At 41.6% G+C, this 15,749-nt stretch overlaps 1 protein-coding gene across 8 annotated transcripts in view; it reads left to right on the forward strand.

Annotated features, from left to right (window-relative positions):
* The window catches only part of KIF13A (kinesin family member 13A), a 118,734-nt gene that overhangs the window by 38,251 nt on the left and 64,734 nt on the right, over window positions 1-15,749 (forward strand). For all 8 annotated transcript variants that reach the window (XM_084507461.1, XM_084507460.1, XM_084507462.1 and 5 more), the window contains exons 3-4: window positions 3,351-3,363; window positions 13,816-13,876. In XM_084507461.1, the coding sequence (XP_084363587.1) occupies window positions 3,351-3,363; window positions 13,816-13,876 (74 nt within the window). The remainder of the gene's footprint in view (window positions 1-3,350; window positions 3,364-13,815; window positions 13,877-15,749) is intronic.

Raw genomic sequence — 15,749 nt, forward strand, 5'->3', positions numbered from 1 at the left:
GAATCTAAGACCTGTTTTGCAAAGATGCCTCGCTCCCCTGTCTCCTTCCACGTGGAATTCCTGGTTTGATGCCTATGGGGTCATTTTCAAAGGTACCTCACCCCTACTGAAGATGCTCTCAAGGGGTGGTGGTGAAATCACGTTGTATGGATTGGGGAGGGAGGGGGGCATTCACCAGTTCTTTAAAGTTTTTGGTGTATGAAATGAAGCTTTCTAGAAATTGTTTTTCTCCATCTGGATAAAAATTTGAGGTAGCTACACATTTGAGATCTTGGCATGTGTTTGTCAAGCAGGAGAGGAGAGGCCTGGTACCAGTGCAAAAGACAAAGCCTGAGCAGATTTCTAGGAGCAGACCTCAGCACACCGACTCCTCAGCATAGTTAGAAAATCCACCTGGTGATACTTTACTTACAGCCACGATGGCTTAAGGACAAAGAAGGAAGTTTAATAGCACAGTGGGCTCTGAGGTCATTGAAATTGACTCTTCCTCCGTCTGCGAGAATTTTTCAGGCTCTAGATGGTGATGCCTTTGGTTTCAAGTTCTTGGCATGTCAGAGCAGACAGTCTTCTGTCTGACTGTACATATTGCTCTTTGTCATTTTAAGCAACAATCTGTTACTGTTCAGGCACATTGCAAGGTTAGGCAGCTGTGGTGTTTCCTGGCTGCTCAGCTTCCAGGAGGTTTTGTTGCCACTCAGAAGGTACTCCTGCATGCTGCCATTGGCACCGTAGGTGATTAGACCCTGATGATGAAACATGCAACAAGTCTGGGAAGTCAAAATGTGAATTGCTGTGGCTCTGGGATCTGCTGTCCCGTCCCCCTCACGCTCTAACACTGAATCACCAGATCTGCATGGTCAGCGTCTGATAAAAAATGCGACAAATTCAGTTGTTTATGAAGCTGAAAGGTTCTGGCCTCTGGGACAAGGAAGAAACCATGGAGCACATCTGAAAAAAATAAAACAAAACCAACTGATGTGGAAAATTGATTGAGGCTAATGCAGGTTTTATAGGACATCTTTAAGCTGCTACAGATGTGATTTCAGTAAAACTGTAAACAGTGCTTTTCTTTTTCTTTCTAGTCTGAGTCCTTTGACTGAAGAAAGGATTTCAGTATCTCCGTCTGAATCGTTGCCAAGACAAGGGTTACAGGGACTCGGTTAGCTGGAATTTCCAAAGAGCTTAAAAAAAAAAAAAAAAAAAAAAAAGATATCCCGTAAAGCAAGATAACCCATTTGTTCCAGAGGCCCTTGCTTGTGCTGCTGCTGGTGAGGCTGGCAGGTGTCCTGGGGAGCTGCAATGGGCATCCTGCTTCCACCTGGGGAGCTCTGCAGGCCGCCAGTGCTTTAAGAAGTGGCTGCTGTGCTTCTCTGGGCACAGACAGCAGAGGGAAATGAGAGGAAATTTCCTAAAAGGCTTGCTTAAGGAAAAGCGCTAAGAAATGTGTGAAAAAAATTACTTAAATGATGTTCTGCAGCCCCTTTCTACCTGGGGCTTGTAATAACGTGCTCAGAAACACAGCTGGTAAACTTTGTGCTGGCCTTTGCTTTCTTCAACTAATCGGTGTAGTTAGGACCCTACTGAACTGGCACAGCTGTCCATCGGGAATTCCCTAGGAAAGTTCATACCTTCTTGAATTATTTCTCGAGATATGAGTGCGTTTAAAATAAAGGAAAACCATTTTGAGGAATTGTGAGTAACCTGCCTCAATAGGAACACCTCTTTGATGTAGGTACAGAAAGTTCAGGGCTGCTGCTGAGACTTTGCCTAGGGAAGCTGGCAAAGTGGCACTTCCATCACATCTGAAAACCATTTAAATGGAGAAATATTGAAGGTAGAGCTAAAGAGCATTTTCCAACTAGATAACAGTGATTCTGGCAGAAGTCGTGAGGGTAGGGCTGCCTCCAGTGGGTTGGCTCGGAGGCAACGCGTGTTTGCATTACAGCAGCACCCCGTGCCAGCCACGGAGCTTCTGGTTTAGGCAGCCGTGTCATCTGAGGTACGAGCCGAGAGTAGGCAGAAAGGATTGTGTAAGATGTCTTTGTGGACTCGCTTCTCTTACCCTCCTCTTGTGGTCTTGCCCTTCTTTTTGCTGAGCCTCTGTATTGTGGGTTGAGAGGAAAATTGCTCAAGGAGTTATTTTCCACTCCGACTCGGTGGACTTTGTATGTGTAGCCTGGTGGGTGAAAGCCAGGCTTGGTCCCGCATGTTTCTGCACTGAGATATCAGCCTCCTGGTATCGTTAAATTTAGTGTAGAGTGCCTGGCCTTGTTGGGTAGGTGGAGACCCTGTATTACTGTTGTTATTTTGGAAACCTCAAACTTGGCTGTGTTTCTTCCCTTCATTCACATCTGTACACTTTTTCTTCTTGATGTGAAATACAAATGGAAACTTCTGGTGTGCATCACTTCAGGCTTATTTCAATGCATAATTTAAACCTTTAAAGGTTGTAGTTTTCATGAGTGGCCCACATCAGCCTAATTCTCCGCTGCATTTTTGCCTCTTCTCCAGCACTGGCAGTAGCAAGCACGAGGCTGCACAGTGAGGCACATCAGTGACCCAGCTCAACCAATTTCACCAAAAAAAACCCAACCAAACAGATCTAATTTACTGTGTGACCCCATGGCTGCCAGCATAAGCATAAAGCGTGGAAGGACAAATTGAAGTACTCTGCACTGGTGTCTTCAGTTTGGTGTTTTTTACCTCTGCTTTATTTCTGCCAGCACCAGTTGGAGTTGTGCATGAAAAGGATAACGGTGCTTTTACTTTGGTTTCTTGTGCTCCCTGCAGGCTTTCTGTAGCCTGGAAAAATATAGGTGTTATTTTTCTACACATTTCTATAAACTCAGTAAGAAACAATTGTTTGACCCTTACCTCGGTCTTGGATCTGTAGCACTACTGAAGTCAGTGGGGATTCACAGCCTGGCACCTTTATCTGTCAGTTTACAGACACGGTTTTAGTTTGCAACAAAAGATGGGGTGTGCTTTGACTTCCATGGCAAAGAAAATGGATCTTTGCTTTCCTTCCAGAACTCGGTGCTGTTAAATTTTATATCTATAAGGAACATTGCATTTTCCTGCCTTTCTTTTTAATCTGTGGTTGTACTATGACAAAGTAACTTCTGATATTTTTGTTAAAAACTTACGGTGTATCACAGAAATATCTTCTGATTTCTTCTGATTTGAGTATTCTTAAATACATTACGGATTACAGAAAAGTTGAGATAATAGTAATGAAGTACACTGACTCTGTTTTTCTTTTCTTTTCTTTTTCTTTGCTGCCTTCCGTTTCTGTGAATGGTGTATTTGTGCTTCTCTTCATCGTTGCTGATTTTTTTCCCATCACCTAGAAAACCACCTAAGGTAAGTGTTTTGTCTCTCTTTGCGTTTGGACCTGCTTTAAAAATGTCGAATGCTGCCAAAGTGTCTGGCAAGTTCCTGTAGTATGTGATCGATATACAGCTTTGATAAAGGAAAACATATTAGAAAACAAACAAAAAAACAAGCCCTCTATTCCTCATACTTCTCAGTTAACTTCATAATTCCAGAAGATTACATTTTAATCCAATTGACATGCAGATTAAGGCACATGACTTCTTAAAGCTGTGAGCAGGATAAGCCATGATTTCATTGCATTCTTAAATACCTGTGAAAAAAGAAGTAAGTATTGTGTGAAAAATGTTTTGTTGCTCAAAATTCTGCTTTAAAGTGAATATTGCTTTAAAAGGTGGTAAAGTACATCTAGGAAGAAACAAACTGTTCTTGTTTGTAATTGGCCATCTTCAAGACTTAATAATTTCTGCAAAGTGGCCAGAGAGCACCGGAATTTGTCTAGAAATGATTCTCTGTGTGTAAGGGAGGGAGGATGAGTGTTACATATCTGCTGGGTTAGAGAAGAAGCCTTACTGGGATGAGAAATACAGTATCAGTACAGGGCTGGTGACAGTGACAAGGGAAAAGGAGCATGTCAACTACATCTTGTCAACAGATGCAAAACAGCACATTGGTATTTTGCTGCAGCAGTCGAATGATGATCTTGGCCTTTCTGTTTCTGTTGCATGTTAATTTTCATAGCAGATAGCTGTAGTTACTGTGAATGAGTTTATTTCACATTATTCTCTTTGATTTGTAGATCTTCAAAAAATAGTTTATGTGCAAGTCTGATATGTCTTCTGCAGGTATAGCAGAATATTTTGTAGGCCTTCTGGGAAGCGAAATTGGGGGTGGATATCGATCTATCTATCGATGTAGACAACTAATATACGTCTCATGGTTCAGACAGCTATTTTTATGTGTGTGTATGTGTGTATGTATATAAATATAAAGTGCGTATAGCTATTTTTCGAGTATTTTTCTAAAGTGTTAGAAGACAACATCATCCAGTAAGTGATGTGTAGTATTCCCATAAGGCTGGGAAACAAAATCTGTTTTAGCATGAATTGAAATAATTGTATAAACCGAACATAATTTAAGGTCACAGCAGGTGTAAGCAACAGTGGAAGTCGTTACAATAAATAACACTGATATTTCAGTTTAAAATGCTGTGTGGACTGATTTTTTTTTTCTTTCTGGAGAGTGATTGAATCTCTTAAAATGATGGACCTGGTTTTTAGTTCCTCTGTTGCTGTTTTTTTAGAGCATTAGCTTAAGTTATCCTATTCTGGATGAAGTTATTCTAGTGCAAAGGAGCTTGACCACTGTATTTAAAAAAAAAAAAAAAAAGGAAAAAAAAAAAAAAAAGCAACCCCCCCTCATTTTTTGCTGTAATTTCACAAACTATTTTTTTCAAGAGCCTTTCTTTTCTGTAGTTCCCCATCCGTATTCCATTGTAGGCGGGTAAAGTTGTTCTTTTACATTATGTAAAAGCTTAATTATGGCCTTGAGTTTCTTCCACAAAAACATACCAGCTGCATACTTGTGTATATGTGCCACTTAATTGCTGGGTATCGTTAGATTGTCATTAATATCCCTGAGCTATAATGCTGATGTTTATGATGATGTGTGAAATGTTTATCAGTTTGAGACGACAGGTGCTCCTTACCATCAGTAGAAATCATTTTATGAGTGTGTAAAGACATGTTATGAGGGTAGGATGTTTCTTGATTTATATGGCTTTTTGGGTACACTTCATAATCAATGTTCAAATTAGGATTTTTAAATGAAATTTCTTAAGTGTTGAACTTTAAAAAATAAAAATCTTTAATAAGCTAATTTGTCATTAGTCATGGGTGAATTGTGATGCCAGTCCAACTCCAGAGCTATGAAGCTGTAGGAGGAAAAGTTACATAAGGATATTAGGGTTTTTGTCTGTTTCTACAACCGTCATGTTTCGGCATATTACTGCTCTTGGGCTTTCAGTCTAATGTTGTGACAATTAAAGCAATTTTTCTAAGCTGAGACCTATGAGCTGCGCCCAGTGCTGCCTTAGGATTTTCTGTTTATACTTTTGTATGTGGTAGGTCTTGTGTTTTTTTCATACAGCGGATGCTCAGCGAACAGTGGCCAACTTCTTTTGGTCAGATGGGAATGACTGTTGAATGTTATCCATGCATTTTCAGTGTCGTATAGATATACAGGCAGTGTATGGTAGGGAATATCTTCAGTCTGGGTAACGCACGGCTAAATGCTGGAAGCCCCAGACTCTCTCTAGTCCATACTGAGGATTAGACTGTAAAAGGACTAATAATGAATGTGAAATTAGACTCCTTTCTGAAGTAATTAAGTCATAATAATAAAAGAAGTAACCCCCCTCAGATAGACTCTGAAGTACAGGTACAAAGAAAGGTGACTTTCCATATTGCCCTCGCTTGAATTTTGAAGAACTAAAGCTTATTTAAGTCTGTCCCACATCCTTCACTGCCTTTTCTTCCTAAATTATGTTCGTATCATCATCAAGCTCTGTGTTTGCATCCAACTCCTTGTTCTAGTAAATAAACCCAACGCACAGGATGGGAGGTGCAGGGCAGCTACTGCTACTCGTCGTGCAGGCTCCATCCCAAGCGTTAGCTTGGAGCCACCAAACACCACGGACATCCCGCAGGCTCACCTGCAGGATGTCCCGGCAATAAAGAACTCTGCTGCCGATTCTCAGGGGCTGTGTGAGTGCTTCTTTCCCATCCCCCAGCCCCTGTGCGAGAGGAGGCATCCCTTCTGAACAGAGCCTCAAGGAAGAGCACAAGAGAGGACCCTGCTTCCTTGAGGATGCTGTGCTGGGGTGACAGGAGGAGTCCCCAAAGGCCACCACGTGCCTTTAACATGTGTGAAAATAGGCTGAGGGGTGAAAATAGTAGTGTGTAAACAATTATAGGTGGCTAGTTCTTTATATTAGGAGTGAATTTCTATATCTGTGTAATTGGTAACGACTGACACGGAGAAGGCTGAGGTACGCAGCAACTTCCTTGCCTCCATCTGCACTGACAGATGGGCTTCCAAGTATTTCATTTCCCTCAACCCGTAGATGAAGGCTGGGGGAGCAAAGTCCCACCTGCTCTAAGTGAAGAGCAGGTTTGAGTCCACCAGATGAATCTAAAGAGGTACAAGTCTATGGGACCTGATGACATGCATCCCAGGGTCCTGAGGGAACTGGCTGATGCAGTTGCCAAACCTCTCTCCATCATAGCTGAAAAGTCCTGGCAGTCGGGTGATGTCCCTAGTGAATGGAAAAATGGAAACATCATGCCCCTACTCTTCAACAATTAAAACAAAGAATTGAACAAAGAGCACTGCTCTTCAACAATTAAAACAATGAGGAGACATTTCTTCTCAGAAAGAGCAGTCAGGCATCGGAACAGGCTGCCCAGGGAAGTGCTGGAGTCACTGTCCCTGGGGGTGTTCAAGGAAAGGTTGGACGTGGTGCATAGGGACATGGTTTAGTGGGTGACATTGGTAGGGTAGGATGATGGTTGGAGCTGGTGATCCTGAAGGGCTTTTCCAACCTTATTTTTTCTATTCTTCTATGATTCTGTATGGCTTAATCAGGCACGCACTGATACTGGATATGATACTCCCTACCTGTAAGTAGTTCACATAGGTACACTTGCATGCGTAAGCCCTTAAAAATATTAATTCTTGAAGGCATTGATTAGAGGCTTTAATACAAATGACCTTTGCAGAATGTTATTTTGGCTATTTGAAATGTGAATACCCCTTTTCTGTCCTTTCTGATTCTGTGAGAATTTGTGTGCTGCATAGTAGTCAGACCCAATGGCTCTTTGCTTCAAAATCGATCTCATTTTAAGGGACAGGTACAGATGAATTTGAGACAACTTTCTTTCCAGATTTTTCACTGACATCGTAACGTATTGATCAGCATCACTATTCATTTTGCAGTGGAACCTCCGGTCATCCCGTTAGCAAAGCAGTAACAAACAGCTGTCTGAAACTGCTGTAGGTCTTTGCTGAAGAAATCTGAGTCAAAGCCCCATATCTTTTCTTTAATTAGCTTCCCAAAAACATGAGAACAGGTCTTTTGCTTATTTTTTTAATAGTCATTAACGTTCAGAGCATGGTTCTTGCTAACCTAGAAATGACCTAAGTAATTCTTAACTAGGGTAATGTGCACACTTGCAGTGGCTCTGAATACAGTAGTACCAGGACCTAGCACTTCCTGGCCAGCTCTTTTTCCCAACTCCCCTTTTTTCATTTGTGAATTAAATTTCTCATAATGAATATGCAGTGAGTACATACTCCAATTCATATACTTACTTTTACTCTGAACTCTCAATTGTGAAAGATCTGGACTTTATTACTCGTAGCTCTGTCTGTTACTTGACTGTTTCCATAGCCATAAAATAAAACTTTCAAGCTTTGTTCCAACTGTAGCACTGCTTAGATTGAAAATACAGTGCAATGTCCAACACTGTAATAATGGAGCTGGAAAAGAAAACAACACAACTGTTGGTCTATCTCCACTCATAGTTTCTAGTGTGGAGGCTATTGCCCTAGCATGGCAGGTTCTTGGCGGGTTCCTTTTATCTAGCTGTTTCTTTTAGATGCTAAAATGAAGTATGAGGTACACAATCTTGCAAAAATAGGATAATTGTAAGGTTTGTTTCTTGGTTCCCTCCATAACTTGAAAATGCAGAAGAATTTTGGGTCTAGCTGTTAGACCTGGTGAATAGCAGTGTGGACTTACGTCTGCTTGTGGTTGAACACCAACCAGTGCATTAGCTGGTAGGTAGGTGTATCCTGTCTTTCATGGTTTTCCCATTTTGCTTACCTATTTAAAATGCTTTAAGCTTCCTGGTTCAGTGGCTATGGAATTGACATCAGAGTAATAGTAAATTAGAAATAGTAGCCCAGAGAGTCACAGAGATATTCCTGAAATGCTTAGAAGGTTCATGAAATCTTAGTGGAGATACAGGTAGCAATTTTAAATGTTGAGCTTCAAATGAAAAACACTTGGCTTTTTGCATTAAACTCTTGCCTTGTGATGTTAAAACACCCAATATATTTTCCAAAAATACTTAAAACTAATTCACAGAGGATGCCTGTAGTTTGAAAAGGTCTGTTTCTGTGTCACAGATCTCTCTTTGATCAGATATGTTAAGATAATTGTTTTGAAATAAGTTGATAAGGGTTTTGACTTTTGTTTTTGAGTATTCTCCCCAAAATTAAAAAGGCATTTTCAATGCCCAGTTTGAGTATCAGCCATGGAGTCTGAGGCTTTAGCATCAGCAGAACTTCTGATACCTTTGGTGTTCATATTGACAGGGGTTTTCTTACCTTCTTCAGAGAACTGGGTCTGAAGAAGTAAAAAATTAAGGAGTATGCAGAGTAATCAGTTTTTTCTTATATCAAAAGAAAAATGACTACCCCTATATTTGTTTTGAAGGAAGAATAATCAGCGAAGATGGGAGGAGGAAGGGAACACCTTCTTAGATGAGCTTAACGGGATTTTTTATTCTTTGTCCTAGCATAGGTTCTCTGTACTGACCCCAGGTGAGTTTGCGTGCTGTTCTTAGGACTGCATGTCCTGCAGCTTCCTGCACTGGAGGACAGGAAAATAGAAGCTAGCATCTTTATTTAATTAAAAAAAAAAAAGAAAAAAGAAAAAAGATTAAATAGGTCTCACTACTCACTTAGGACTCTGCCCTACACCTGTTTTAATGGAGAAGAGAGTTTTTCTGCAGTCGCTATACATGTTATACAGGTGTTGCATGCCCCAACAGCTCCCACTTTTTTGCCTGACTTTTATTTATTTATTTTTAAAGTAATCTTGTTACTTTATTCTCTTAGAAGGAATGGACAATTTTCCAGGAAGGATTTTATAAATAGACTAAGTCTTTGCCTGGGCTTTTTATGTGCGATGTGAAAACATACTAAAATCCTATATTTACATTTGTTTTATTTTGAGACAGATTTTTTGTCTTCCTCTTTCATAACCATTTTGGAACTTTTTAGGATCAGTTTGACCTTTTTCTTTTATTTTTTTTTATTTTTTTACCCTTTTAAAGGAATCCAGATAATTGCTCTTCTATGAGAAGTGGCTGTAAGGACATATTTTAGTTTGTCTCTTTACAAATCAGTGTTTATATTATTATGAGTCATTGAATAGTCATGATTCGCTGCCTTAACTGAGGGGAAAATGTGTAGGACAATAGATTAAATTGGCCTACAGCAGTCTTGTATTGACCCTTTATGTCATTACACATGAGCGTGTGTGTCTGGGCAGCCTCTCTGAACTGGGCTGTGAGATCCACCGCAGATAATAGTTTGTTTCGAGGGGGAAGAATAGGCCTGCTACATTTGGATCCTTACAATTAGGTCTTCATTTGCAACTTACCTGCTTGCAGTTTGATTGTAGAGAGATTAGGTATTGTTACCCAGTCCCAGGAGGGAAATTTCCACAGAAGAAGAGGAACAGGAGAAGAGAGATGCTGCTTCTTGGGCTGTGAAAGTTACGAAACAGGTCAGAACATTCCTGTTCTTTATGCTCAGTTGTGAAGCAAGATGAACAAATGCACAGAAGTCATTTGAAATGCACCCTATTTATGTGAGGTCTGAAGATAAGGGAAAGCAAAGGATGCATTTTGTTCACAGTTCAGTAGCAAAACTACATCTTTGACTAACAGCAGGGAACGTCCTGACTCATGGAGTTGTCTCTGTCTATTTATACTGCAGTAAATGACTCAGTCCTCCCTGTTAGATTATTGTTATGGGGTGGGGCTTTTTGTTTTTTGGTTTTCCTCTTTAGAAGGAAATTCCAGAACTCATTTCACCACTCTGGACTAAGCATTGTCTCACTGTCAGGTCTTCTCTCAGACCTTGCATTGGGTATATGGTGCATATAATTAGAAGGGAGGGGGCAAAGTTGCTGTGCTTACCTGACATTTTATCCGGATATTTTACCCTGATATTTTATCCTGAAATACTTGCAGCAACAGACATTTCAGGAAGAGTTTGGTTACAGTACATCCATAGGTTAGATTGTACAGTAATTCTGCAACAGCAGGGAATCCAAGAGGTTCTGCATTCCTGAAACCAGAAGGAAAAGATCCATAACCATCTCCCACACTTCAGGGTTTTTTTCAGGATGTTTTGCATTTCTGCTAAGAGATCCCATGGCTCTTACTCTATACTGACCTGCAGCATTGTTTTGTCTCGCTAAGGAGATCAGCAGTTGGTAGACTAGGCATGGGAAAGCTGGGCCCAAGCAAAGTGTTCATAAAGATGTGCTTCCTTCCCATCCCACTTGGGAACCCAAAAGAGCGCACACACACACACACACAGATTTTCTATCGATAGCTCATCCATTACTGACTTACCATGGTAAAATGGGGCAAATACACTGCAGCTTACGGTGTGTTTGGCCAATATAAAACTGCCAAATGCCAGTGCTCAGTGTCTGTACTGTAATTTTCTCAAATGTGCAGGAAAAGCAACTTGGATAAAATTACAGCATGTAAGTGTTTTTACAGGACACCGGTCCAGGTCTACAAGCGCACTGAACACAACATTGAATCTTATTCTGTTTCTACCTAGCTGGAACCTTTGACTGACATGCTAGCAAGTCTTTTTATTAAAGCAGGCATTCCCATAGCTTGTCTAACAGAATTATATTTTCTTTTTTTGTTTTGTTTAGCTTCCACTGCTGAGCTGTAGTACTGTTCTCGTAGATTAGGCAGGTCATCTGATACTATTTAGGCTCTATACCCAGGCTCATCTGATACTTAAGGCTCTGACGTTGTCCTTCTTTGAGCATTAGAAGTCCAAGTCGTGGTAAAACTTCTGTGCATCTTGTGTTGATGTCTGCTAAACAGTCATCTCACTGGGTTCTGCACGTTGAGTTCCTTGTGGTGCCCTTCCCCTTCCCCTTCCCCTTCCCCTTCCCCTTCCCCTTCCCCTTCCCCTTCCCCTTCCCCTTCCCCTTCCCCTTCCCCTTCCCCTTCCCCTTCCCCTTCCCCTTCCCCTTCCCCTTCCCCTTCCCCTTCCCCTTCCCCTTCCCCTTCCCCTTCCCCTTCCCCTTCCCCTTCCCCTTCCCCTTCCCCTTCCCCTTCCCCTTCCCCTTCCCCTTCCCCTTCCCCTTCCCCTTCCCCTTCCCCTTCCCCTTCCCCTTCCCCTTCCCCTTCCCCTTCCCCTTCCCCTTCCCCTTCCCCTTCCCCTTCCCCTTCCCGCATAAAGATCTATGTACCAGAAAATATATTTTTCCTTAGTAAGATTCTCTCGATGTTTGACAGGTTTATCCAGAATACAACTTCACATTCAGGGATTTGAGCATGTTCAGTCCAATTTTAACTCCTTCTGTATTTAGACTTCTCATAATATTAATAACAAAAGTTGTACTTGAAGAAATGTGAAGTATTTTGTTTGTTTGTTTTTACACACATAGACAGCAACATTTAACATATTTTTTTGCAGACTTGCTCTTTGATGTAGGCTAGAGCTACAGTTAGTGGTACAGTCCTGGAGAGGAAGCACATCCTCTATTTCTAAATAGTGTTACTGCTCTTTTTTTTTCTTTATTTTTATGGTACCCAACTAAGCATCCAATAGATGGACCAAATTTTCATTATTTGTTCATACAAACTTACCTATTTTAAGAGATGGAGGGCACAGACCGAGTGCACTGCTTTCCTTCTGCTTGTTGGTGCTGTGACAGCAGAGCTTCATGTGCCAGTCTGCTGGCAGCAAAGATGGCCTTGTCCCCTGAAGCTCCTGGAAGAGGGGGTTAATTTCTAGACCAGGATAAGCTGGATACTTCCCCTTGCTTTTAAAACAGCAAGTGGGAGGACGCGTGTGTTCTGGGTCTGGCTGGGATGGAGTTACTGTCTTCACAGCAGCCCGTCTGGTGCTGTGGTTCAGATGTGTGACTCAGTGTTGGTAGCACACCAGCCTTTGGGCTAGTGCCAGGCGGTGCTCGCACAGCTCCCAGGCTTTCCCCATTTCTTCCTCTGCCCACAGCGAGGAGGCTGGGGTGGACGAGAAGCTGGGAGGGGACAGAGCCAGGACAGCTGATCCTGGGTGACCAAAGGGACATCCCATACCGTGTGGCATTCATGCTCAGCAATAAAAATGTAGCGGGGAGTGGTCTGCCAAAGTAGCTGTTGCTTGAAGACTGCCTGAGCATCGATCTGCTCGTGGGAGGTGCTGAGAGATTGCCTTTGCATTGCTTGCTGTGTTTTTCCTTTCCTTCACTTATTCAGCGGGCTACCTGGATGCATGAGCTTTCACACTTGTTCACTTCCCATTTTCTCCTCTGTCCTGCAGAAGGGAGGGCAGTGAGCAAGGGGCTGCGTGGGGCTCAGCTGCTGGCTGGCATCAACCCAGCAGATGTTTCCCAGGTAGCTTTCAGGCTGTTCAGCTGCTACATACATAACGGAGTAACAGCTGCACTGGAGCAGAACACCTTTTACCTTTCTGCTGTAGGCATGCATTCCTCACGTGCTATCACAGTTGTGGAGCTCTTTGCTACAGGCACAGAAGCAGCATGATGTTTACAGGTCCACAGGCTTGCTGCTGAGCTGCTGCCAGTGTTCTCGAGTAAGATTCTTTTTCTTTCCCTTCATATCTGGTTCTTCAAATGCTGTGTTTTTTCCCAGCTGAAACCAACCACTGTCCTTGAGCCTAATACCTCAGGTTTGCATTACACTTTGTTTATCTCCCCACTTGGTGTCCTCTGCATTCAGATCAGGTGGTGCTATCTTTTATTACACAGCCTGAATGTGAACAATTAGTTGTTGGAAGCATGTGGCAACTGCCTTGTCTTTCTGTCTTCTTGTCCTTGTCTTTGTGCACAACAACTGGGGGCAGCAGTTACAGAGTTTGACTTTACTCTGGAGCTCAGTGCTGGAATTAAATTATTATTATTAGTCGTAGTGGTAGAGAAATAATAGCCTGGCCATGTGTAATAGCCTCACACAGGGCTGGCATTTACTCAGTATGTGGTGTAGAGTCTGAAGAGGATTTTAGTAATGAAAATTTAAGTAGGGATAATTGTCATGTACTTTCAAATAGGGACTCTAGTAAACCTGCCTCTCTTCCATGTTTTCCATGTAGTAGATTGGATTCATGAACAGTAGGAAAACTTTTAAAACTGACTCGCATGCACTCTTTAAAACTATTTCATGCTTTGGTGGTATTATAATACACACTTTTTTTTTTTAAGCAGTGTGGATAATACATGTAGAAAAAGTATAACTGCAACTCTTAAGATTTCCAGAAGGTATTCCTGCTGGTGAAGTCTTCTACGATTCTGATTCAGGATCTACAGAAACAATAGAGCTTGTCTGCAATTAAGCAGTTGTGGCTTTATACTGCTTTGAGAGATGTCTTGTAGCCTGAATTTTTCATTCTTCTTTTCATGTGCTTCTACAGGTGTTTGCCTTTGATCACTGCTTCTGGTCCATGGATGAATCAAACACCACAAAATATGCAGGTAAACTATTCTCTATACATTCAACAGTGTAAATAATTGGAGAACATATGAGAGTTTGATCTTTTGTCCTCTGGCTTTTTTTTTTTAATGTTTTGTGCTGTGATGCTCGAGTGACTTCTTTGCAAAAGCAGACCTTCCATTTTTACAGGGGTTTAGTCATGTGCGTGCAAGCTCCCAGGTTAAGAAGGAATGCAAGCTTTAAGGTGCCCAGTACACTGCTTGGGAGGGGTGCTTTGCTTTACATATAAGCTCTAGTGTTCTTTTTTTCATCCCCTGCAAGAGCCTCTTGTGAGAATTCATTCTGCCACTCAAGATGAAATTGCAGCTCTGTTCCTGGGTATATATGTTCTCCTCGGTGCGATGATTTCAGATCTTTCCAGACATTCATATTTTGATTGTTCAGATCCCTGATGTTTTTGAGTGATCACCCTTGTGATACCTTCCTCCCAAAAGCTGGATATTCCAGACCAGATTATCATCCCAGTGGTTGATTTTCTCATAGCTGGATTAGTGTATCAATATTAATATTTTGTAATATAACCTATTCTGGTAGTTACGGCCTTGAACACTGGGATTTCAAGGTTGTGGTTCAAAGAAAGAAAAAATAGTACTCTGTTAAGATACTTATATTATGAAATTTTGTGGTCTGAAAGAAGTTTTGAAGGTTGATAGGGTTAATTAGCTCAAAGCTTGAGATCAGTGGTCTAATAAATTAATTGTCATATACCTGTGTTTTAGAATAAATCTGTGCAGCACTCATAGTTCAGACTGGGAGATTCGTGGAGCATGCGGCAGCTCTTTTTGTGCTTGCATGCCTAGATTTCCTTTTAAAGGAAGGAGGTAATGATACACACCCAGATCTTGGCTCCATGTGCCTTGAGTGTGCAGGTGGGAGCTGCACCTTTTGGGTGCATCGCAGTGCTAACCTGCTCCAAGAGAAGCGAGACCAGAGGAACACCTCTAACAAGTTAAACTTGTTTCTGTCATGGTTTAAGCCATCTCCAGGTGAATTGGATGGGATTCCAGGTGAACCTATTTTTAATTTGAATCAAAACTGGATTTCTCTCACCTCGTTCAGAAGTTGTCATTGAATTCGTCTTGACTGAGAACTGAAGCTTTATTATCTATATGCAGATGAGCCCCTTGTTGGACAGGAGCCTAGAATGCTGCTACTTCTCTTGTATTTTCTCACCATTCACAAAATCATGTCGTTTTGCCCATTCAGATAATGTTCCTGTCCAAAAAAGAAAACAATTTTCCTTGTTTATTTCAGAAATATGGTAAGAACGTGAGCTTTGAGATTTGCAAATAAAAAACAATGCTTTCACTGTATTTTTGTATGGTCTTGAAGCTATCTTGTGACTTCCAGCCCTCACGTTCTAGAACATAATAAATTTGGCAGAATATCAAAAATAAAAGCAAAAAAATCCGTTTCAGCCCTGTTACTGGGTTGTTGGCTTGTTCTCTTGTTCTTAAATGAATGGATCCTATCCAGTACTGCAGCAGCGCTTCTTGTTCTAGAGCCAGCAAACCAAGTGCCAGAGTGGTAGGATTTTAGCTTTTATATGTCTGTAGGATTTAAGTCTCTTAAGTCTCTTTTACACTTTGGCCTAAATTACTGTACTGAAGAAATGCAACTCATTTTGCTCAGGGTTTTCAATAATAACACTGGCTGTTCTCATGGAACAAAGCCCCATTGTTCTAGGCTCCTCGAGGATACACGCTAGGTCCAGATACCGTACCAGAGACTGCTACAGAGCTAGTCTCTGCTATGGTATCTGGAAAAAAGCCAGCTTTTGCAGACAAACTGTAACTTCTTGGTTGGGCACTGGGCTACAGGAGGGGTGGTGATTCAGGAGCTGAGCAGATGCAT

The sequence above is a fragment of the Aythya ferina genome (genome assembly GCF_964211825.1).
Source record: "Aythya ferina genome assembly, chromosome: 2".
Taxonomy (NCBI): domain Eukaryota; kingdom Metazoa; phylum Chordata; class Aves; order Anseriformes; family Anatidae; genus Aythya; species Aythya ferina.